Raw genomic sequence first — 23,294 nt, 5'->3', positions numbered from 1 at the left:
ATAAAGCTATTTAGTTACCGTAGTTAGAAGTTTGAGAAGAGATTCTAAAAACAAAAATGCATACAAAATATCTATTTTTTATTATCTTACCTGCAAACATGATACGGCAGAAAACAAAGAGCATCAAAAGTCGTTTCATCTTTCTTCACAAGCTGAAGTGTAAATGAAAATGGGTTTAGCTTTATTTTTTTCCTACAGTTCAAAGTCTGTTAATTTATTTTAACTTGGAGGCTAATGTTTAACTGTAAAGGCTGTTAGTCTGATTAATACAGAATCTTGCTGACAGCAATGAGAAAAACATTATGTGCTACCACATATTTCCTATGATCTGCCTCTGTTGCAGTTTAATACAATAGATTGCATCAAGTTTTCTGCATGTGGAGTTGAGCAGAAAGGAGCTGGCATATACATGGATTTCAGCATGACAAAGTTCTAAAAAAGTTTTTTCTTTGTAAATTCGGTAATAATCCTGCATCAGCATTGCTGACTGCATCTGCAAATCCAAGCAATGGATGAACAACCCTGACATAATTAAAGATAATTAAATATTTAAAATAAATGTTCAATAAGCAGGTAAGCATATGATTAAATGGAAAAGATACATCAAATGAATAAATGTAAGAGTTACAGATTACTGTGACGGCTGATGACATTTCAGTCACGTGTTGCGACAGCAGCAACAAGACAATAAAAATCAACAATTGCTCTGTTCGAAATCCTGGGACGCGTCTTTATAAGGCCAGATTCGAAGGACGATTCTAATATATCTGCAGTGTGGGGACTATAAATCTGATAGGAGTTTAATTTTTTTATTGCTGTTTTGCCCAATATGTTAGTTAAGTATTTTTTGTTGTTGCATATTAGAGATTTTGCAGATATATTTTTATACATACATTGTTTAGATTTACTTATATATTTCTACCCCCTTTAAAGAATAGAATAGAAAATCCCTTAATTGTCCCACAATGGGCAAATTTACAGCAGCATTAAGATTATTGAAAATGGTCACACAAATGTAAAATATAAAAAATACAATACTGTAAAGTGTTTTAACAATATAAAACTGGAGAATAAATAACCAATATGCAGCTATTGACACTTTTACAGTAATGGATATTTGAAAATAGCAGCAACATGAGAGATGTGCAAAATGACAGCAGCATGTTATTTAACTGACTAAGGTTTCTATCATTAGATTTGCTTTTATTTGTTCCTGCTCCCGGTGGTTGGCACCTTTATTCCACTCTGGATTCTTGTGAGTGTAGTCTTTGTTTACTTTACAGTGAAAAGTAAATAAATAAACAAACAGTTTTGAAAACTTCGGTTTTCATTATTTTCCTGCTTTGCTTGTCAACTTTCACGGTTGCTAAGCAACAGAGCACACAGCGGTAAAACCCGCCGAAGGGTAGACCTGTTCGAATTCACGGCCAAAACACTTGGGGTCTCCTTATTTTCACGGACTTAGAAGGATCCAGTCTAGGTAGACCGCGTCCTTGAAGGATGCAGCCCAGGATTTCGAACAGAGCCACTGTTTGTAATTCTGGATGTTTGACATTTTAAATGACGAATCAGGTGACTTCATTTGAAATATCTCACAATGCATTTTGACTCTACAAAATTTAATTGAAGATATCTTATTTTTTTTTTTTTTTTTACTATTCATAATATAATCTTAAATGATCATTCAGGATAGTAAAAATGTAGTTATTCCTGGTCAAAACTTTTCTTTAATATCTTAAAAGTACTGTTATTACGGGTAGTGAAAAATAAGCTGATTTTATGATAAAATGGCTTGCCAAAGCTTTGAACTGCAGAGAGAGGAACTCCCCACAGTATAACATACCCGCAGGGCAGGCTGTGCTGCGTGAACACAGCATAGGGACCATTCACGATTACGCCATCTGCTTTTTCCAACAAAAGAAAGATTATGAAGTTGTTTTTGTTTTATCTTTTCTGCCAGTTTTTATCAGCAGGTAAGGTTGAACTTTAACTCTTAATCTTTACATTTCATTTTACAAACTTTACTGCTTATTGTTATCTCCTACCTGGCGCAATCCCGCGATTATTGTTGTTTGGTTACTTGGAAACTTAAACTGTTGTAGAAAAAAATTGATATTTACATTTTCAACTTTCCATGTTCATAGGGAAACACTCTTTGAAGTTTCTAATGACCGGATCTTCAGGACTCTCTAACTTCCCAGAGTTAGAAATTACTGTGATGGGAGACGATAACTCAGTTGCAGTTTGCGACAGCCGCAACAAATCAATAAAGCACAATTATGACTGGGTTGATAAATTTCTCAAAGACGACCCTGGGCTACACGACTGGTTCAACTTGCAGTGTTTTGCACAACTGCCATACTTTAGAGATTATATGTCTGCTTTGAAGAAACAATTCAGACAACAAGAAGGTATGTCTCAAAATCTCTACTCTGAAAAAAAGCAGCCTTTTCCCGCACCTGCTCAAGTATATTTAGTTACTTTAACACAAGGTTTTCATGCAAGCATACATTATCGCCCAGCATAAGTTTAAATAAAGGAGTAGCCTTCATGTGAAATCTTATGACTACCATAATGCTATTTGAAATTAAGAATTATTTGTGTTTCACTGCAGTTTTCTCTTGGTTTTGTTTTGAAACTGAGTTATAATTTGAAATCTGTAGCCACCATCAGTGCATTGGTTGCTGCAGACTGTATGCCCCAGCTGGTGTGACATTAGACAGATTTGCAGCTTTATTGGCTAAACAGTCTTAAACAAAACATAGTATGAGCAGAAAAAAAAGCTGCTTATTCACACTTACTATTATGTGTCATACATGTTTTTATTTATTGCTATTATTTTAAAAGCTATGAATGGTAGCTCTTTTTGACAAAGTAAAGTTGTGTTATTATTCAAATACTGACATTATCAAGGTATAGAACTATGTGATTACTCCTTGATAAAATGTAATTTTTCTTACTAATCCCCACATTTTATTTACTTATCTGTTTTGGTTTCATTCTCAGGTGTCCATTTTTTACAGTTGATCAGTTCCTGTGAGACAGATGAGGAGACTCAGAATGTTAATGCTGTTTTACTGTATGGTTATGATAAAGAAGATTTAATTGCGCTGGATTTTAAGACTCTGACTTGGATTGCTCTAAAACCAGAAGCCATACCATTTAAAAGGGTATGGGACACTGAAAGAGAGAGGATTTTGCTCGACCAGAGAATTCTTATGCAGATGTGCCCTGAATGGGTGAAGAGAGGCTTGAAAACAGGGAAGGACTTTCTGCTGAGAACAGGTAATCAAATAACACCATCAAACTATCAATCAATCAAAGTTGATTTGTATAGCACTTTACAACAACACGAGGAAGACCAAAGTGCTTCACAGAAAAACAAAACAAAAAACATTATAAAAACAACATCCCCTGAGACATTTTATCACTGAGTGTGTAAATTTGTAATATATTAACAATAATGGCAATAATATTGCCCTTTCAACATTTGGCAGGCTGTGCGCTAACGAGTAGCTGGACCAAATTACAGTGGCCCAGAGGGCACATGCGCTTTCATTTTCAACCGCAGTGGCTCAACCAGCGGAGGAGGTGATGCCAAGCGGCAAAGACAACACGATTTGGGGGAATGTGAAAATAAGGAGGGGAGGGAATCTTCTGCTGGTTCAGGTTCTAAGTTGCAGAGATCTATATTGTGTTTACAATTATGTAATTTTGTCTTCGTAATCATACCTGTTCTCTGTGATTGTGGTATGAATTTCATAAGTCTGGGAATGTAAATGTAAAAAAAAAAAAGGAGGGGGAGGGAATCTTCAGCAGGTTTCAGGTAAGTGGCTTAAAAACATCATGCTATACCTGGAATGTTATACAGTAAGTTTCACAAATAAAGTGTGAGGAATTATCTAGATTGGTGTTGATAGCAAAATCGGGAATTGGCATCCACTGAGCAGAGATTTTATTAATCGCACATTAAACACAAGTAAAAGTAAAATCCTATTATTTCGAGTTTTGAAAAAAAAACAGGAAGTCACAATCTATCATTTTTTAGCTATTTATTTGTATGATACAGCTATGAAAATGCATGTGAACACCTAAGAATATCAATGTTAATATTTGAGGTCAAATGTTTTCTGTAGTTTTTTACAAGGTTTGTACACACCGCAGGAGGGATTTTGGCTCATTCCTCCACACAGATCTTCTCTAAATCAGTCAGGTTTCTGTGCTGTGTCTGAGAAACACAAGAGTTTGAGTTCTCTCTAAAGATTCTCTATTGGGTTTAGGTCTGGAGACTGGCTAGGCAACACCAGAACCTTGAAATGCTTCTTGTAGAGCCACTCCTTGCTTATTCTGGCTGTGTGCTTCTGCTAATTATCATGTTGGAAGACCTAGCCCCGACCCATCTTCAATGCTTTAACTGAGGGAAGGAGGTTGTTCCAGAAAATCTTGCAATACATGGCCCTGGTTATCCTTTCCTTAATACAGTGCAGTCGTCCTGTTCCATGTGAAGAAAAACACTGCCAAAGCATGATGCTTCCACCCCCATGCTTCACATAGGGATTCTGTTCTTGGGATGGTACTCATCATTCTTCTTCCTCCAAACACAGTTAGTGGAATTATGACCAAAAAGTTCTATCTTTGTCTCATCTGACCACATGATTGAGGTGAGGCGAGAGCTTCCATGGAGCTCTAATCTGAGGGAGATTGACAGTCATTTTTGGTGAATGCTCGTCCAGTAAAACACATCGTTGTGGATTACCACAAGGAAGCTGCCTTTCTCCACTCTTGTACTCTATTTTTACAAATGATCTGCCCTGCATACTGGAGAATACAACTATAGTTATGTATGGAGATGACTCCACATTGTATTGTGCAGCACAAACAGCTGACCGTGTGTCAAACTTAAATATAGAAAAAATAACATCTATCACTTTTGGAAGTAATCAAATTAAAAAATGAAACCTCACTATGTTTGTTAGCGGGGTGCAACTGAAGCAAGTAAAGCGAACTAAATTATTGAGAGTTATCTTAGACTCACACCTGTCTTGGGCTGCTCATATAGATGGTATTGTGGCTAAAATGGGTAAAGGCATTACGATGGTGAAGAAATGTGTTTCATTCATACCCACTGCTATTACTAAACAGGTTGTACAGTCTCTTGTCCTGAGTTATATATGGAGTATTGCCCAGTGATATGGTCATCAGCTTCACAGAGTGAGGTTCACAAGCTTCAGCTGGCACAAAACAGGGCGGCCAGAGTGGTCCTTCAGTGCTTACAAAGAACAAATGTGGCTTCAATGCATAGACGGCTTTCATGGTTAACAGTTACTTATAAACTTAAATGAAGACTTCTCCTATTTATATGGAATGTTTTCTTTAAAAAACAGCCTTAATTTTTTGCTGAACATTTAGTCCTTCTTGAAAAAGTCATAATTATTTAACAAGGCGGGCACTAGGTGGAGACATTAAACTCCCTTGACCCAGAACAAACTATCTTAAAACCAGAATGTATTATAGAGCCATATGTCACTGGAACCAACTGCCAATAACCTCGCGAAGAGTCCAGAACAGAACAAGCTTCAAAAAGATACTGTCTTCAGAACTACTGCAGATGATATGATGAACTGACCTATGTATTTATGTTGTATATTTTTACTCTTTTTCATATTCCTATTATTTCCTAATGTGCAACTTGTGCAATTTTTTTTAAAAATGGTTTGTTTATAATGTAATGTAATTTCTTTATGTGAGGACCCCAGGAAGATTAGTGGCCATTTATTTGGCAGCTAATGGGGATCCTAATAAAACTAAACTAAACTTCCATTTCCTAATGACTGCTCCAACATTTGGCCTTTTTTCACCATCTGTACAAGTTTGCGAGGATGGGCTGTCCTCATCCTCCACAGGAAGTAAAAGCGCTTTTGTATTCTTTTGACTAGTGAGTTGGAGTTTACAGTCCAGGTGAGGGTGTCTGTGATGTGCACCCCCAGGAATTTGGTGCTACTGACCACCTCTACAGCTGAGCTGTTGATGAGAAGTGGAGCCTGATTAGGCCAGTTCTTCCTGAAGTCCAAGATGATCTCCTTCATCTTCTCCATGTTCAGGATCAGGCTGTTATCTCTGCACCAGTCCACCAGCTGCTCCACCTCCTCTCTGTAGTCCTGGTCGTTGTCATCTCTGATGCGGCCTACCACCATGGTGTCGTCTGCAAACTTCACGATGTGATTGTTGGTGAACCTGGGGACGCAGTCATGTGTCATGAGAATGAACAGCAGGGGGCTCAGGACGCAGCCCTGAAGCACTGCACGAAAAGGGAGATTTCCGTCCCCTGATTAAAACACACACAACTATATACAATGCGTATCCAAACACATGCGTATCTAAAAATTACAAGTCCATAAACGGTCCGTTTGCTTCCTCGGGGTTGGAGGTAACTGGCAGCATTCCCTCCGAGGCAGGTCCGATATGCAGACGCCTACTATGCGTGGCCCTGTACTTCAGCATCGCTTCTAACCGGGACTGCAGCTTAACACAGAGTTCAGTGAGATCTGGCCTACGAAATGGCAGCGACCGTACAATCCATCCAGAGACATCGCCAACGACGCCATCTTCTTCGTCGGACATGAGGCAGACGGTGGCGGACTTCCAGAGTTTCACTTCCTCATCTGCTAGCACACTCGCAGCTGAAAAAAAAACAATGAATCAGCGCACTGCGTATGGACACAACACATCTATCAATGCACCTGAAAAATAGTCACGAAATAAAGTCTTACCCTCTTTCTTCTTGCCCGACTCCGAGCAGAATGCTTGGCAGCCTCCGCACGCAACGTGTTGGCTGGCTGCGTATATCTGAAGCTCCTGCGTACCGTCTGAAAATACGTCTTACAGGCAGCTGGAAAACAAATGAGAGTGGTATGAATAAAAAATCAAATGCAAGTCACAGTAACAAGGAAGGAGAAAACATTAAAACAAGTCACTTACACACAATGTCGTCTTTATCAACATCGTGCAAATCTGGACTTGCTGATATGGCTCCGAGCAAATAGGAGGTCTGTGAAAACAAAATGTACAGCTATGATCGGTATCCATCCGTATTCATTGCCTTTTACCGCAGAATGAAAGCCTATTCTTTAAATCTTACCCTTGCTCCGGTTCATAGCGCCTGCAATTAGTCTCCGAGTTGTGAAGACAGCATACTGCTTCCTGTGAATCACAAAAAATACACTTTAATAAAGCTTGTTCTTGCAAGGCTACTATTAGCCGTAGCTTTAGGCTAGGCTGTTATTAGCCGTAGCTTTAGGCTAGGCTGCTATTAGCTGTAGCTTTAGGCTAGGCTGCTATTAGCCGTAGCTTAGGCTAGGCTGCTTTTAGCTTAGCAGGCAGTAATCGAACATATATTTACCGCTAGCATCTCTTCTTTGAGTTCGTCTTGTTCGATGCAGAGTCGCCATCGCGTCCAAGAGGAGTTTTACCCCGAAATCCCACATACTCCGCTCCAGACCGCCTGCACAAAGCAAAGCATACATCCTCCACTCTGGCTGCAGACCGCTCCCCTCTGAGTTTCTTGGAGATCGTAAAGAGCATGCGCGAGATGAACCAGGGTTTCCGCGGATCAATAAAAATAATTAAAAAATCATTCTTTTTTTTTTTTTTTTATCAAGGCCTTAACTGGCACTAAAATTATTTAAATATGTTTATCGAAGTATTTATAATTCTTTAATAAAAAATGCTTATAAAAACAATTTCGTCAGATATATTATATCGCTCCAGGCGGAGAAAAAGCTAGAGGATATATATACGTATATATGTGTGTGTGTGTGTTTACATACATACAGGAGTCATGGAACTCTGCTTACAGCTCCTTCATATTTCATGTACACTAATAACTTGTGTACATGGTTCTTGTTGATGGCATTAAAATCATTTCTAATAGCATTAAAATAGCATTCAATTAGAGTCACTCATTCCTGTATGAACCCTGTGAGCGCTTAATTTAATATGACATATTAAAAAAATCCCACCATCATCCAGCATATGTTCAGTTTCTACCCAAATATATGTATATATTTTTGTAGATTTTTGTAACGGGGATAAGGATAATTCAAAACTGCTTTTTTTGAATGAACTTGTTCTCTACTCCCAAACTCAGCATCTCTTTTCATTCCTGTAATAAGAAGTTTCTTTTGAATGGATTTAATTAAAGTTTAAGTCCCTCGATATAAAATAAATATTTTGATGGAGATGAGAAATCTGCTTCCTCGTTGGTGAATAACCAATAGTTTGGATCCAATCATTTAAATAAACGGTGTTATTTTTTTTTTTTTATATATAAGAACTGTGCTATAATTTCTAGTCACCGATCTGTTGCTGCTATATTTTAATTTGACGAACCGGAATTTGTCGATGTTCTTTTTCCTGTTTGGTGCGATTGCAATTGCGGATCTTGACCTGGCCGGACCTTATGACCACAGTGTACCAATCTTCTGATGGCTACTTCCAACAGGATAATGCGCCATGTTATAAAGTGATTCATCTCAGACTCATTTCTTGAAACTTTTCCACTTAAGTTATTGTGAATTAAGCATATTGACAGATAACATTTTATTTTTTATCTTAAATGCAATTTTTAATAATTACTGCTCTAAATGTATTGCTTTGTCAGCTAAAGATCTGTTTTTGTCTCTATACTTTAATTAAATAAATCAATTCAAGCTAAAATGTAAGAGTCTATACTGAGCCTGATCTCTTTGTATCAGAGATTTTCTTACCTTTTAGAAAAATGTCACTTGGAGTAAAACCCCCCATGCAACCCTGATTTGCATTTGTATAGCTCACAGCATGTTCATTTACATGTTGAAGCCTCCCCTAGAATTCCATGGGGGGGAGGTATGGGGGGAACACTGCCTAAGAAAGTCCACGTCAATTTCTGACAATTTACGGGAGTTTTCGGTGAAGCCTGCAAATTGCCGTAAACTGCCGCTAACCTGAAGTTCCACGACAATCTACAGTGCCGCATATTGACGAAAATCCCACTTTTCATGCAGTGAAGGGAGCCTGTGCTTAGACTGATGACATCAGAGGTGTTCTGTCTGACCCAGACTGAAGAGCAGAGGAGATGGCCTCTTCAGTGGAGCGGTTACAAACTGGGATGGGTCGAATGTGGGGGTTGGGGACTGGAGAAAATGTGTTCTTTAACCAGCTTTTCGAAGCACTTCATTATGATAAGAGTCATTACATCACATGCTGTAGTCTGTCATCGCCTGTATGCCTTGCCACATCCTCCTGGTGTTGCTGCCCTCGTTTAAAAGATTGTGGATCTTTCGGCTCTGGTTCTGCTTTGCTGATCTGATGGCACGATTTAAGTTGGCACACGCTGTTCTCAGTCCCTCTTTATCACCAGACTTGAAAGCTGAGTTCCATGCTTTTAGCAATTTCTGAACCTCCACACTCATTTCATGCAGGGTGGTTGGTTAGCCCGGGTGGTGATGTTCTTTGTGATGCTAACAGCCTTAATGCATTTGTTGATGTAGGCTGACACAGACATGGCATACTCATCTATATTTATTTTGTTTTCATAGGTTGCTGCAGCTTTGAACATGTTCCAGTCAGAGTATTCAAAGCAGTCCTGAAATTTCTTCATGCCCCCCTCTGACTTTAAAACACACAAAGCCACACAAAACTCATTTAACTCAAGATATAAGAAGAGAAAGTTTTTTTTTTTTATCTTTTCCAGTGACCTCATTGTTTTAACTGCATTTTCCTGTTACAACTACTGTAGCTGTGTTCATGTTCTGTTTTTTCTTAGAATATTCATCATTATTCCCAATCCTTTCCCCATTATCTGAATGATCTTTTCTGTTTTTTGTATGGTAAGCCTCTATTCCCCTTTTTTTGTCTTTCGTCCTTTCACAGAGCATCCCTCCTTGTTTCTGCTGCAGAAGACTCCTACTAGTCCAGTTACCTGCCACGCTACAGGCTTCTATCCTAAAAGAGCCCTGATGTTCTGGAGGAAAGAAGGGGAAGAGATTCATGAGGACGTGGAACATGGAGAGATCCTTCCAAACGATGATGGGACCTTCCAGATGAGAGTTTACCTTAACATCTCTTCAATCAGTCTTGAAGACTGGAAGCAATATGTCTGTGTGTTTCAACTCATAAACAAAGAGGAAAAAACTATCCAACTTGATGAAGCAGAAATAAGAACCAACAGAGGTTAGTATAAAAGGCCTGTTTCTTCTTGTGTTTTTTTGTTTGTTTAGTTTAATGAATAAATAAATGTCCTATTCCCTTGTTTTATGTTTTACAAAGCAAAAACTAAACTTCTGTATTAATAAAGAATATGATGGTGCAGGCTCTTTCTCATTATATGATAAATAGTCTGTGTTTATATAGCACATTTTATTAAGTCACGGGTCTCCAACATGCTTTACACTACAATTAGTCTTTCACCCATTCACACACTGATGATGGTGAGCTAAAATGTAGCCACAGCTACCCTGGGGCACACAGACAGAAGTGAAGTTGCTGTACACGTTCACCACTGTGCTCTCTTACCACCATCAGTTGGCTATATGGGTTCAAGGACAGCAAATAAGAGAGACAGAGCTGGAGTTCAAACCTGTAACACTACAATTCCAGAATGAACTCCTGCATCCTAGACCACCATCGCTCTTTAATATTTTTAACATCTAGCATTTAAGATTTACAATTCCTAACTGAAGCTGTTTTACAAATTTTCTTTAATGATGTTAAAAAGTTTTTGCTTTGAAAGTTTAGAGGTTAATTGTATTGGGAATTGCATTGTTGCTTTTAGTGATTTAAATTTTTCTTTGTTCACCAGAGAGACCCAGTAACTCAACAATCCTCATCATAGCTGTTGTATTATCATCTGTTCTGGCTTCCATTGGGGCTGCTGGATATGTGGCCTATAAAAAGAAAACAGGTAAAAGACGTGGACTGCGTATCTAAAATAATTGTACTCTGGATATTTCTGACCTTTCAGTTCCTGAGAGGAGGTTGGAGCTCACTGAGACGCTGAACCCAGAGACTTGATCAACAAACAGTTGCCTGGTGTGGGGATGTCTGTGTCTGTGAAATATAGTGCATTCTGTACATGCATAATAGAGGGATTTGTTTTGCAGACCAGATAGGCGATGAGTTAAACCAATTTCTTTTCTTTTCTAAAACCTGTTTCTTTTCACCGCAGATCAGATTCAAACGAAAACTTATGAAACCTGATTTGATCTTATCATAGTTTCACTTTGCACCAGGTAAAACTATTCAGTAGATGAAACTTTAAGATTTCATAATGGGTATTAATGACATATTATAAAGAGACCAAAAATTTGTGGCTGAAGACAGAAACAAAGGGGAAAAAATCCGTTGACTTTGAGAAATTCCTACATTCATGATAAGGTTGGATCTATGGTCAGTTGCTGTCAACCTCTCAAAAGCAGTTATGTTTTTTTTTCAGTGGCTTCCTGGCAGTGATTGTTTTTTTTAGCCACTACCAGTTAGGCCGGTTGGGCTACAGTAGAGATATTTCTGTTCTCCAAACACAAGAAACAACGATAGATACAGAACATTTTTTGTCCAATGAAAAAATGTAGAGCAAACAACCAAGACTTTGCTCTTTATATTTAAAGGGCCTATAATATGCAAAATCAACTTTTTGAGATTTTAAAACTGTTATAATGCTATTTCCCTCTCAAAATCATGCCGAGAGTGTTAATTCAATCAATTCATGTGTGTCTGAGTAATCCTCATAAATTTTGCTGTCTCAAGCACAGCCCGTCCTGCACAGTGACAGCAAGTATAAGCTACTTAGCTAAGTCATAAAAAAGTGTTTTTCGCTGCAAAAGCACTAAAAAGATTTCCTTTCTAGAGAGCCTAAGCACCAGAAGTACCATGATGTCATGAAATGGCCGCCCACACCTGTTAATAGTAAATGAATAGTCTGTAGTGCCAAAGGCAATATTTTGCATAGTTGACTTTGGAAGATGTAAAAAAGCATGACTTAGAGCATTTAAACAATACTATAATTGTACATATTATATATGTTTGTGTAAATAAATATTTTTAAACCAAGAGTAATTTGCTTCATCACTTTTTAATCATAACACTCAGAGTAACATTAAGACTCTTTCACTTTTAAACGCTTAGCCTCAATGTTTCATTTATCCTATCATTAGCAGCTGCTAAGTTATTGGTTTTTTTTAACCTAATCATATTTTAGATTTGTTCATTAAATGTTTTTCATTATTTATCAATTTCAACTTACTTTGATACATATTATATCCTTTGTGCTATATCTATACACTCTACCTGCAAATGATTGTTTGAGAAATAAATTTGTTCTCAGTCTGTGAACCACTTGAGATAGGCTCGGCGTCCCTCCTAACAGTAAGTCTACCTCTGCCACTGCTCCTTCCTAGCCTATTTTTAAAGCAACATCAGCCAGAAGCCACTAAATGTTTTCAGCAGGGCTGTGATTGTAAGCATTGTGGTTGGATTTACACAAAACATTTTCTGATCTGAAGGACAGAAAATGAGCCTCTAGAAATTAATGAGGTATGTGCTAAAAGTTTTAAGGGTCAGAATATAAAATGCAATGTTTCAACCAGAAAGTTTTAACACTGTAGGTTAATGTAGGTATTGATTCTAAACTGTTAACCACCGTTTTAAGAAATATATTTGGAGTAATGATCAGACGGAGCACTTTCACTTTTCGTTGTAGGAACAAGAAATATATATATCTTTCAACTGGCTTTTTATGTAGGCCTAATTTAGAACAGTGTGTATCAATTTGTTAAATACACATCTGTTTTTCCATGATTATATGCTGAAATAGAGTTCATAAGTTTGATGCTGTCAGTCCACAGACACTAGAATGTCTATAATAAAAAGTCACTAGAAACTCTGAGCAGTTTCTGTAAAGTTATGCTTGCAGAAACCCGACTAAAACGCATAAAAAAATCATCAGTTCTCTAAAAAGGATGTTAATTGTTTAGGGACACCTTTGAAACTCTGGACAGGAATGTAAGTTTTATATTGTATGGATCTGTTTTTAAGATCAGTCTCGATTATGTTATTTAAGAAGAGGTTTGAAAAAAGCAGGTTTTAAAAAGGTTTTGAAATACATCAGAGGAGAATGAAACATGCTGGTTTGGAATTAAACTGTTTCACCTTTGCAATGTTGAGCATCAGAAGGACAAAAATATTGCTTCATTCTTGTTACCTAAGCTGAGATATCAACCTGTGTTTTTTTTTTTTTTTTTATTGAAATTTTTATTTGGAAAGGCACGTTACAATTACTTTGTACATTCAAACTTCCACCACAGTGGAAATATGGAAAAGAACAACATAAGCCGATCCAGAGTTTTTGTATAATAACCAAACATCTATAACTTAAAAAAGCGAGCGGGTGGGAACATGAGGTCTGATTCAAATTTTCCTTATTTTTGGGGAAAAGCACCATTCAGGACATAAGCCTGCCAAAGGGGAACAATACACAGCACAACAGTATTTGCATGTGGTAAGACAAGTTTAGATCACAATCAACCTATGTTTAATTATTAATAAAGACTAAATAGAAGGTGCAGACTTAACAACCAAGTCACAAAAATATGCTTGGAAATTTTTGCATCAATATCCTAAATTTTGCAACAAAAAGACTTACGAAATTCATTTATATCTGATTTACAAAAAAATAATGTTTTTTTCTTATTCAAAATTATCTGCTTACCGTAGTATTTTTTTTAATCAAAATAATTTATAAACAAAATCAGTTCCCTGAGGTGGAATCTACACAGGCATCTCTTGACAAAGTATCTTCATATGTTGAGTATAGTCTTTAATCCTGGGACATGTCTAGGAAATGATAATGATAAAATTTCCATAAGATGTTAGTTTCAAACATGTGACATCAGCTATCCTGTCTGTCCTAGGCTTCCCCCTGGTGTACAACTGAAGAAATTACTAGCAAAGGAAGAGAATGAAGGGCTGCATGGTGCTGCATTTTGTAGCACTGCTGCCTTGCAGCAAGAAGGTTCCGGGTTTGATTCCTGGCTCTGGGTCTTTCTGCATGTTCTCCCTGTTCGATTGTACTTCCTGCGCATGAATGGGTTCTCTCTGGCTTCCAGAGTCTAAAAGCATGACTGTTAATTGGCATCTCTAAATTGTCTCTAGGTGTGGGGGCAGCTGTTCAACAGTTCACACTGTTTGCCCCCATAGCTTTTTGGTTTCTGGTTTAGTTTGAAATCTATGGCTAAAGTTGAATCTTGTTTGTTGGTTGTTTTTGGCTGTAAAATGTATTTTGATGGATTGTTCTTGTCATTGTTCAGAAAGAAGAGACCAAAGTCTGGTTTGACAAAGGCAAGGCAGGATCATCCAAGAGGCAGAAACTTGATGGAGAAAAGTTAGGAAAAGAATGCTGGCCATTAAGTCCCTCAAAAGATCTGGAACTGCATGTCTAGAAGATACGTTTATGAAGGAAGCTGAACAGGTGCAGGGAATTATTAATGAGGTGCTGTAGAGAGCAGCATGCAGGTGCATCTGGGTTGGCAGCCCAGGAGCAACATGAGTGTGCTAAGATGCTCACAGGCAGGCCATAATGATTCATCATTCACACAGACTCCTTCATCTATGTGGATACTTCAGAAATACTGTTTTAGTCGATTACAGCCGACCTAACTCTGATAGTGCTGCACCATGCATAGGCCCCATGCTTCTACAGAACATAATGTGCTTCATTTTCCATACAACAGGATTCATACTTTAAGCTTTATAATATCCTTTTAAAACCATTGCTGTGTAAACAAAGAAAAACATGAGGTCAAATGACGTCAAAGGCTGCTTGTGACTTTCTCACAGTAATCATTTACAAACACATAAAATACAGATTTTTGACTCCTCCTTCAAAAAAAAATCACAAAATCTTGATCCACATACAGTAGCACTGTTTGAACTCGTGGTTAAACTTTAACCACTTTTGCTTTTATTTCCTGCAGAACTTTGAACATTATTTAACTGTTAACTGAAATAAAAGAAACATGAAATGTCACAAGATAAACTTTATTGGGCAATACTGAAGAACCGAATAAATTTTATTTGTTCATCAAAAAGGTCTGAATATGTTTTCCTGCACATTTTGTCTGGTTCTAAAGACAAAAATAATTTGATACACAATACACTAAGGCGCTGATAAATAAAATCAACGATTAAACATGTTCACGAAAATGTGAAAAACATTAACCAGTCTTATAATACTTCACTATTTAAAATAGTCTGCCAAGTACTTCATTTCACAATCAGTTGATGAAGGAATCATCTGTTTCACTTTTAGAGTTACAATGTGTTTCCAACTAAGAAATGGTCCTATTTCACAGTAAAATGCGAACTGCTACTGTATGTTAAAATAAATGTATAAAAATGTCTAAACTGAGACTAAACTCAGATTTGATCTACTCTCTCAATACGTGCTTGAGTCACAGCAGAAACAGGCTTCAGTCTCACTTTGGTCTCACTGTATGCTGGGAGATGTAAGTAAAAAAATGTATAATGAAATATATATATATATATATATATATATATATATATATATATATATATATATATATATATATAAACCAAAAGGTACTTCATACATCAAACAGTATAAAATCATAAAATTACGTAACACAATGTATAAAGGACAAAAAATTGGCAGATAAAAAGATAGAAAAGAAATAAAAGAAATAAATTCATTTTACAATTTTTTTAAGGTGATAGTACCTTTCTTTATTGATAGACTTTGTAAATGGATTTTGAGAGATTTAATGGAAAAGTGACAGGAAACAGACAACAAATTAAATGTACAATACAATAACTATTTGAGTTTATTAATAAAGACTTGAAAAAACAACTGAAAAAAAACCTCAATAAATACAACACAAACAATTCCAAAATTAAATCAAATCAAACTACCTGTTTATAACTATCTACCTATGCAAGGAATGACAAGGTCCTACTGTAGATGATCGAGAGAGAAAGTTTCAGAGCAATAATTTAAATGCTGGATATTCACAACTTAACGAGTTAGAATGCTTCAGCCAAACTGCTATTCATACATTATGATCAACACCGAAATAAACTGGAAACAGAGCAATGTGCCATCACACAACATCCACAAATCTGTGGTCAAGTTGCTTCATCGAACACTGAGTATTTTGAGTCAATTTGTGGTGTTTATAGAACCTTCCTTAAATATTTAGTTTTTTTAAAAAAGATTCATTTTTTCTTAGTTTTTCAGGTTTGGAGTCAGTGAACTGGCCTCTTCTATTAGCCTCCTCTTTGACCTGCGGACCATCAAAAGGGACTGATCTATCGACACAATAGATCATTAGGGAAGTATAGTCAGAGCAGGTCAGACATTGAGTGCTGTGTTTAGTCTAATATTTTTGTTTGATATATTCCAGCTATTTAATTCATCCTTAATAATGGGGAAACTCAGAGTGAAGGCTTAATGCTGCTCATTCAATCCCTTTGTTCTTTATCTTCATGAATGTGCTCTGGTTTCCCTGATTATTGCCTGATATAATCTGTAAGAAAATAGTGAAAATATGTATTGATAAAATCATATAACCTATATATGCTAAATTTGTCTTCTCTGTACAGTCAATGTTGTGAGTAACGGCTTTACATAATAACGGCATTAGTAACGGCCTTATTTTTACAGAAGCGGCATAATCTCAGTAATTACTCTTCTCATTTGGGTAATTCCACTACGTTACAAAACAATGTTACTACACCTCAGATGACTAAAGTGACTCTTCATTTGGACAAACTTTGCTGTCAAAGAATACTGCTTTTTATCCTTTCTCACTGTAGGGGGGAGCAGGTCGAAGATAAAGGCTTAGGGGTTGCTGTTGTTCTCAATACACAGACTGACAACAACAAGAGAGACAGTAGTCATTGGTGCCCACTGGAAGTTAAAACACAATTTTTTTCTCACTGATGTTAAGAGCTAAACATTTCTGTGACTTGCTCATTATGTATCTATATGGATAAAGTCTTATCCACATCGGTTACAAAGAGCTTTGATTTAATGAAACACCTAGCATGGTCTTACCCTTAAGATAAAATTGATTTACAATGGATGACTTTGGCCCTACCAGAATAAGGCTGGTTTGGGTCTATATGACAAGCTTCTTGGTGCAATGAGGGGACTTATCTTAGTTATCTCATTTGAAAAATGTAAATAACAAATGAGAAGGGATAGGAACTGGAATTGAAACAAGTAAGATTAATAAGAATTTGAATTGTCAAAATTCAAACAATGCCCAACCCTAAGTGAAGGCTATATTGGCCCATTTTGTAGTTGGTTTTGTAGTTGGCTATCCATTGTTATAACATTCACCTGGGAGTCTGGGAATGGAATCCCACCCGGGCCCCCCAATCTGCATCTTGCCACTCGATGACACAAAACATTTTATTTTATTTGTAATTTCTATGATGCTCATATGCATAGTACATGAAAAAGCTTAGCTTGTTATGACATTTATTCTATTTTCTCTTCTTGTTTAGCTACAACTGCTAACACTTGATGCCTTAGTTGTTGCTGTGTTTGGTGTGTTACTTTACTTAGGCTGGACTTAGCCGTTCTGAGAGCTCATGCACGCTGTCTGGAGCTGTGAAATAGAAAAGATTATTTTCTTCAAAACATCCACAGCCTATACCCCCCAAACAAGGGATAAAAAACAATACAAAGAAAAGATCAATTCTACTCACAAGATAGTTCAGTGTGTTTTTCTGAAACGAAAGAAAAAATGATTGTTTGTATAACTCAGCACTGATAAAAAACAAACAAATCACGCTATCAACTCAGTTTTTAGTGTGAGAAAAAGACTTGATCTCAGCTCCTTTCAGTTTCTTACCTTTCCTTTTTTTGTAAATAATAAATCCCACAATGAGAATGACAGCAGCAGCAGCAGCAAATAAAATAATCAGGATCGGTGGATCTACACAAACATAAGGAAAAGAAACAGATGCAAGTAAACATCTGATATGATAAGTCACAGGAGGAATCTTGGTGAATTTAAAAAAATATATATATGTTTTAACAACTAGAGCTCATTAGAGCTGGCAACTCTATATTGTAAATAGTATAAGAATGATTTTAAATCTGTTCTAAACTATTCACAAGAACAGCTGAGATTTTATCTGGTAGAATTCAAGGTTAATATTCTTCCAAATTTAGAAACAGTCATAATAAAATCAAAGCTTTTTGTAAATTTGAAGGTTTAATAATTGACTTTTATGAATCCCTCATTGGAGAAATATACCTCTGCATATAACCGACCCCCTTGTGGAGCAGTGGGCTGCCATTGTGTGGCGCCTGGGGAGCAGTGTGGGGTTAAGCGTTTTGCTCAGGAACCCAGAGTGGAGTCAATGGGATTCTAACCGGGTACTTGCAACCTTCTCAGAGCACAAGAGCACTGCTCTAACCACTAGGCCAACATTCCCCACAGTTTTTCACAGTTTCTTCTTTAAACATATGTACAAATATATTCTCTGGGGCAAACCCCACTCAGCCCCCAAAAGTGTAAAAGAAATATGTTTTTCAGCATCTCAGTTATGTTATATCTGGCAATAACTTTGAACATTGTAAGGTAAAAAAATGTTTGTTGAATACTTACAGTACAAACGTTCTAGATAAAAAATGTTCAGAATAAGTCAACCATGGAATAAAAACATTAATTGATTATGTTTTAGCAACATGAGATTAAAGGTCATCATTTGAAAACCAGCTTGAGCTGAATGACATTTCAGGCAGTTTTGAAGGTTTCTGCTGCAATGATGAAGATCGTTCTAAAATCTGAAAATAATTTAAAAGATATTTTATCCTTTTTTCTTATGAATTTGTGCAGGGATGTTATGCATGGAGAATAAATAGCTCCTGACATTAAAACCATAGCTAAACAGCACATTGGCAAACAAGAAACAAACATGAATTATGTTAATAAACAGTTATTAACCTTTTGTTCTTTTTCCATTATTGGTTCTGATCACTATTTTATCCAGTTTTGTGATGATTTCATTTTCTTCACTGAATAGCTGAAACACACAGTCATATCTATCCCAGTCTTCAGGTAAAATTGCTGAATTTTTCAGGGTAGCACTGATCTGGAAGGTCCCATCACAGTTTGGAAGGATTTCTCCCAGATCCACCTCTTCTTCGTAAAGCTCCTCTTCATCTTTTCTCCAGAAAATAACAGCTTTGTCTGGGTAGAAACCTGTAGCGTGGCAGCTGACTGGAGATGAAGGAGTCTTTTGCAGCAAAGACACTGAGGGGAGAACTAAGGAGAGGAATACTGTAAGTAAAGTTGATACATAGGTTGCATATATATTAACATCTCATTTATAATGATAATAATTACTTTTATTAATTCTAGTCAGTTGTCAAATAATTTGTCAGCACTTTAGACAAGTCAAATGACTCTATGAGGACGATAACTGAAAAAGTACAGGCAGAAGCAGAATGCTTACACTTATACATGTTCTACTCATCAAATTAAATTAAACATAATTGTTCTTGCAAATTAAGAAAGAAAATAACATGATATAAATTTTGGGCCTCTGAGTTTTTTTAGTTCTCAATTATTAGTTATTCTGTTTTGTTGATCTTTTGTTTATTTTCCATTATATTCAAGCAGTTTGTAGGGACTCTCTGCTGCCCCCTTGTGCTTGTTTCTTTTCCCCTTGGCTTCTTTCTAGTTATTTCCACTCACACCTGCTCCATATTTGCTCATTAGCCCATCCTTTTTTCGCTTCCCCTTATATACACCGCCTCTGCAGTCACTCAGCGCTGATTACTTGTGGTTGTTTTGCTGCTTCCTCATCTCTGGCTCTCTGCCTGAGTTTTCCCCTGATGTTTTCTGGGTTTTTTTTTTGTTGTTGATCCTTTTTATTTTTTTACTTTGGATTTTTGTGTCAATCACCTTATGAAATCTGCAAGACTCCCCTCTGCCTCCTGATCTCTGCATTTGGGTCCTCAAAAGCCCCCACCTGACTGTGACATTATATAAATTTTCAAAATGCTGTTTGTAAACTACATGAGAGTTTTGGTGAAAATGCCCAACAGCGATAATATTTGGACTGAAAAGTGTAAAATACATTTATTCACAAACAGTATAGACAAATTGTAACAGATAAAGACAGTGTAGGCATTATAGAAATTAAAGTTAATATTAAAGAAATGTTCATTAAAGCAAGTTTGTCCCTACAGGTGTTCATGAAAGAAGCCTGATTATTTGTTACCTTTTCTATGCAGAAAATTCTTCCCATAATTATCGTATATCTTCAGCCAGTCAATGCAAACTGTTGTAAATACAGTCTTAATTGTTTGACCATGGTCTGGGTTTTTATTCCACTCCTTCTCAGCAAATTCAGCCTGTGGACATAAAGCAACCCATCTGCCTGTTTCGATATCAAGCCTAATGAAGGCTTCTCCATTTAAACTGTAGGTCTGGTATCCTTCAACTTTGTCTGTCTGGTCGTCCCATTTACAACCCATGATCTGCTGGACAATGTCACCTGTTGATAACAAAAGGATAAAAGGTACAAAAAGAAACAAATATAAATAAATCTTTGAATTTAAAATTTATTTATTTTTTTTTTATAAATTATCATCTGAACCTAGATTTGGATGCACACAGAAAGCTTGCAAAAACTTTTCGGGTACTGTTCAGAATTTTTGCATTCATATTCACAAATAAATCAATTCTTTTTATTAGCTTTACTTAAACTTACCCTACTTTGTATTTGTTTTATTGTTTTCTGTCAGATATATATTGGACATACCTTCAGTTTGGTTTGGATGCTGCTTTAAACTGGTAGCTTCTTTCTTGAATACAGGCAGATATTGTACCAACTGCTGGGAAGATCCGTCCCAATGTTCTGCATTCTTCTCCTTTATCTCTCTTACCCAGTCTTGTCTGGGTTCTATCATTTCCAATTTGGCATTATAATAAACCACCACAACTTCATCAATGGATCCATACAAAACATATTCTGGGATATTTGGAATTCCAGAGGAGAGCATGAGATAAACTGTCAGGGAATGCTTTTCTGTAAGGAAAAAAATCGGGAACTACAAATTAAAAGAAGAGCTGTCAGTAAGCTTTAGATAAACAGATGGTTTGACTTCCATAGATACTGAATAACCTGGAAAAGCAAGACACATATGATTAAAATATTGCCTTCAGCATAATTTTCCTTAGAGGGATGTTTATTTGATTTCCGGCCATCACAAAATTCGCTTGGACCTTGGACTTTAACAAATTCATCGCAGTATGTTTGGTCAGGTCCCTGTTTGCTCCTGTGTTTTTACATACTGTTGCTACCACCAGGGTGGGAGCTGAACCCTTTCCTGTTGACTGTATGATCTGGTTGAACTGTAAAGTGCCTTGAGATGACATGTGTTGTGAATTTGGCGCTATATAAATAAACTGAATTGAATTGAATTGAAAATTGAATTCTCATGGTTACCTATCCATCCACAACTCTGCTGACATCAGGAAATGTGCAGTTAATGAACTTGTCAACAAGAACTTGAAAACAATTAACAGAAAAGCCACATTCTACCTCCAAATAAAAGGGACAGCAGTATTAAATTTCTTACTGATCCACTGAAATGGTGCAATACAGGTTTAAAAAATGTGGGTATTTGGGTACACATAATGCTAAAATCGCATGGGCAAATATTTAAACAAAACTACCTAAAATTATTGTAACCAACCAAACTTAACTTTCAAAGATGGATGGATCTCCCAATGTCTCTTATAGGCAGAGGTTAGCAATTAACATGAATATTTTTGCCTAAATATATCTACCTTTTTCAATGTCTTTTTGTAAATGTTCCCAAGAGTTTCTTGAAAAAACTTAAAGTATAACAACCTTTTCACTGCAAATGAAAAATGCTAGGGTTAAACTAATCACTCTACAAGCCCCTTATTTAACGAGAGGACTTAACCCACCTAACTTTAGGAACTGTTATCTTGCCTTTCAGTACTGATCAGTATGGATCTGGCTGCATGGAGAGAACAGTGAGGTTAGATGGGTCCAAATAGAAAAACATGACATGAAGTTTATACCTTTAAAAGAAATTCCATTCTTGGGTACAAAGAAATGTTTGGCTATATTAACAAACAATCCAATTGAAGACCTTTGCTGCTGGCAAGAATCTCACTTTCTTCTCGCTTCTCGACATCTCCTTTCTCAGAAGGAAACCTTTATGGGGTAATCCCAATACATTTTCTGATTTAAATATATGTATATAATTATATATATTCTGATTTATCTTTATATTCATTTATATATATAAATCAATGAATATGAAGAACAGTTTTAATCATTTTAACATGGGACTCGTGGTAACAATCCAACATGAAACAATATAAAAAACTTTATAGCCTCTGTTACTAGTAAAACCTTTTAAAAGATGCATAAAATTAATTCAAAAGCAACAACTGTTAGGATTAATGTAGGAAATGTAAAGAATGAGAAAGACTTCACTCTTCTCTCTTCTCAACTACTGTATGTGTGTCACATCATCCATAACATTATGTTTTATATATATTTCTTTTAAATCCTCGGCTCTGTGTCCTTTTCTGCCTCCTGCCCACTTAACCTCTGGACTCTGATCCCAATCCCCCTTTTTTATATTCAAACCTAAACTTGTTGGACCTTCTTACCATAGCTCAATTACTTATCTATTTTTAGCCATTTTTAACATCTGTCTGAAAATGTTTCTATTATACATTTTGATCATTTGTTTGATAGATAAGTGAAATGCTGTTTTAAATGTTTAGGTTCTGCACCCAGAGTCTGATGAAATGTTATTTAATCCCCAGTATGTCCTCTACTGTGAATAATTTTATTAGACCTGGTTGATTTCAATAAACTTTCAGATTGTTGCAGAGCAGGTCACTCAGCTTTCATATAAACTAATGTAATAAAATCAAATGAAGCTTTCTACTGTTGCATAAGATGTGATGTTAAACTAGGTATCTCTTGTAGGTGGCCTGTGAAAAAAGAAAAGTCATCCTCAATGAAAGAAATTATCCGAGAATGATTTATCTGAAACCTACGGCAGGGAGAAAAGGCATTTAAGACTCTATAGTCTGTTATTCCTTCTAATGAAGGAGAATCCTGTTTGTCGTATGTGTTTCTTTGATTGTAAAGTTTTGATCAGGAACCACTTATACATAGTCTATGAAGGTTAACGATTTCAGCAAGCATGGCATTAGGAATCAGTAATC

At 36.4% G+C, this 23,294-nt stretch overlaps 2 protein-coding genes across 2 annotated transcripts in view; one reads left to right on the top strand and one right to left on the bottom strand.

Annotated features, from left to right (window-relative positions):
• The window catches only part of LOC119795103 (major histocompatibility complex class I-related gene protein-like), a 30,769-nt gene extending 30,612 nt beyond the window's left edge, over nt 1-157 (bottom strand). The window contains exon 1 of the mRNA XM_038302927.1: nt 91-157. Within this exon, the coding sequence (XP_038158855.1) occupies nt 91-139 (49 nt within the window). The 5' untranslated portion in view covers nt 140-157. The remainder of the gene's footprint in view (nt 1-90) is intronic.
• A 1,711-nt stretch (nt 158-1,868) lies between these two features.
• Nucleotides 1,869-12,038, top strand: LOC119794976 (major histocompatibility complex class I-related gene protein-like). The gene is made up of 6 exons (XM_038302766.1): nt 1,869-1,973; nt 2,145-2,411; nt 3,007-3,285; nt 9,910-10,209; nt 10,838-10,939; nt 11,000-12,038. The coding sequence occupies exons 1-6, from the start codon at nt 1,928-1,930 to the stop codon at nt 11,047-11,049; spliced, it is 1,044 nt and encodes a 347-aa protein (XP_038158694.1). The 5' UTR covers nt 1,869-1,927; the 3' UTR covers nt 11,050-12,038.
• The last annotated feature ends 11,256 nt before the right edge of the window (nt 12,039-23,294 follow it).

The sequence above is a fragment of the Cyprinodon tularosa genome, unplaced genomic scaffold, assembly GCF_016077235.1.
Source record: "Cyprinodon tularosa strain WSP-4 unplaced genomic scaffold, ASM1607723v1 ctg5, whole genome shotgun sequence".
Lineage (NCBI taxonomy): Eukaryota > Metazoa > Chordata > Actinopteri > Cyprinodontiformes > Cyprinodontidae > Cyprinodon > Cyprinodon tularosa.
Note: the sequence above shows the minus strand (reverse complement) of the source record. Positions and strands in the feature narration are given on the sequence as shown.

Coding starts and splice junctions, on each gene's coding strand:
- LOC119794976 (XM_038302766.1), top strand. CDS start 1,928: ATGAAGTTGTTTTTGTTTTATCTTTTCTGCCAGTTTTTATCAGCAG. Junction 1,974..2,144: donor CTGCCAGTTTTTATCAGCAG/GTAAGGTTGAAC, acceptor CCATGTTCATAG/GGAAACACTCTTTGAAGTTT. Junction 2,412..3,006: donor ACAATTCAGACAACAAGAAG/GTATGTCTCAAA, acceptor TTTCATTCTCAG/GTGTCCATTTTTTACAGTTG.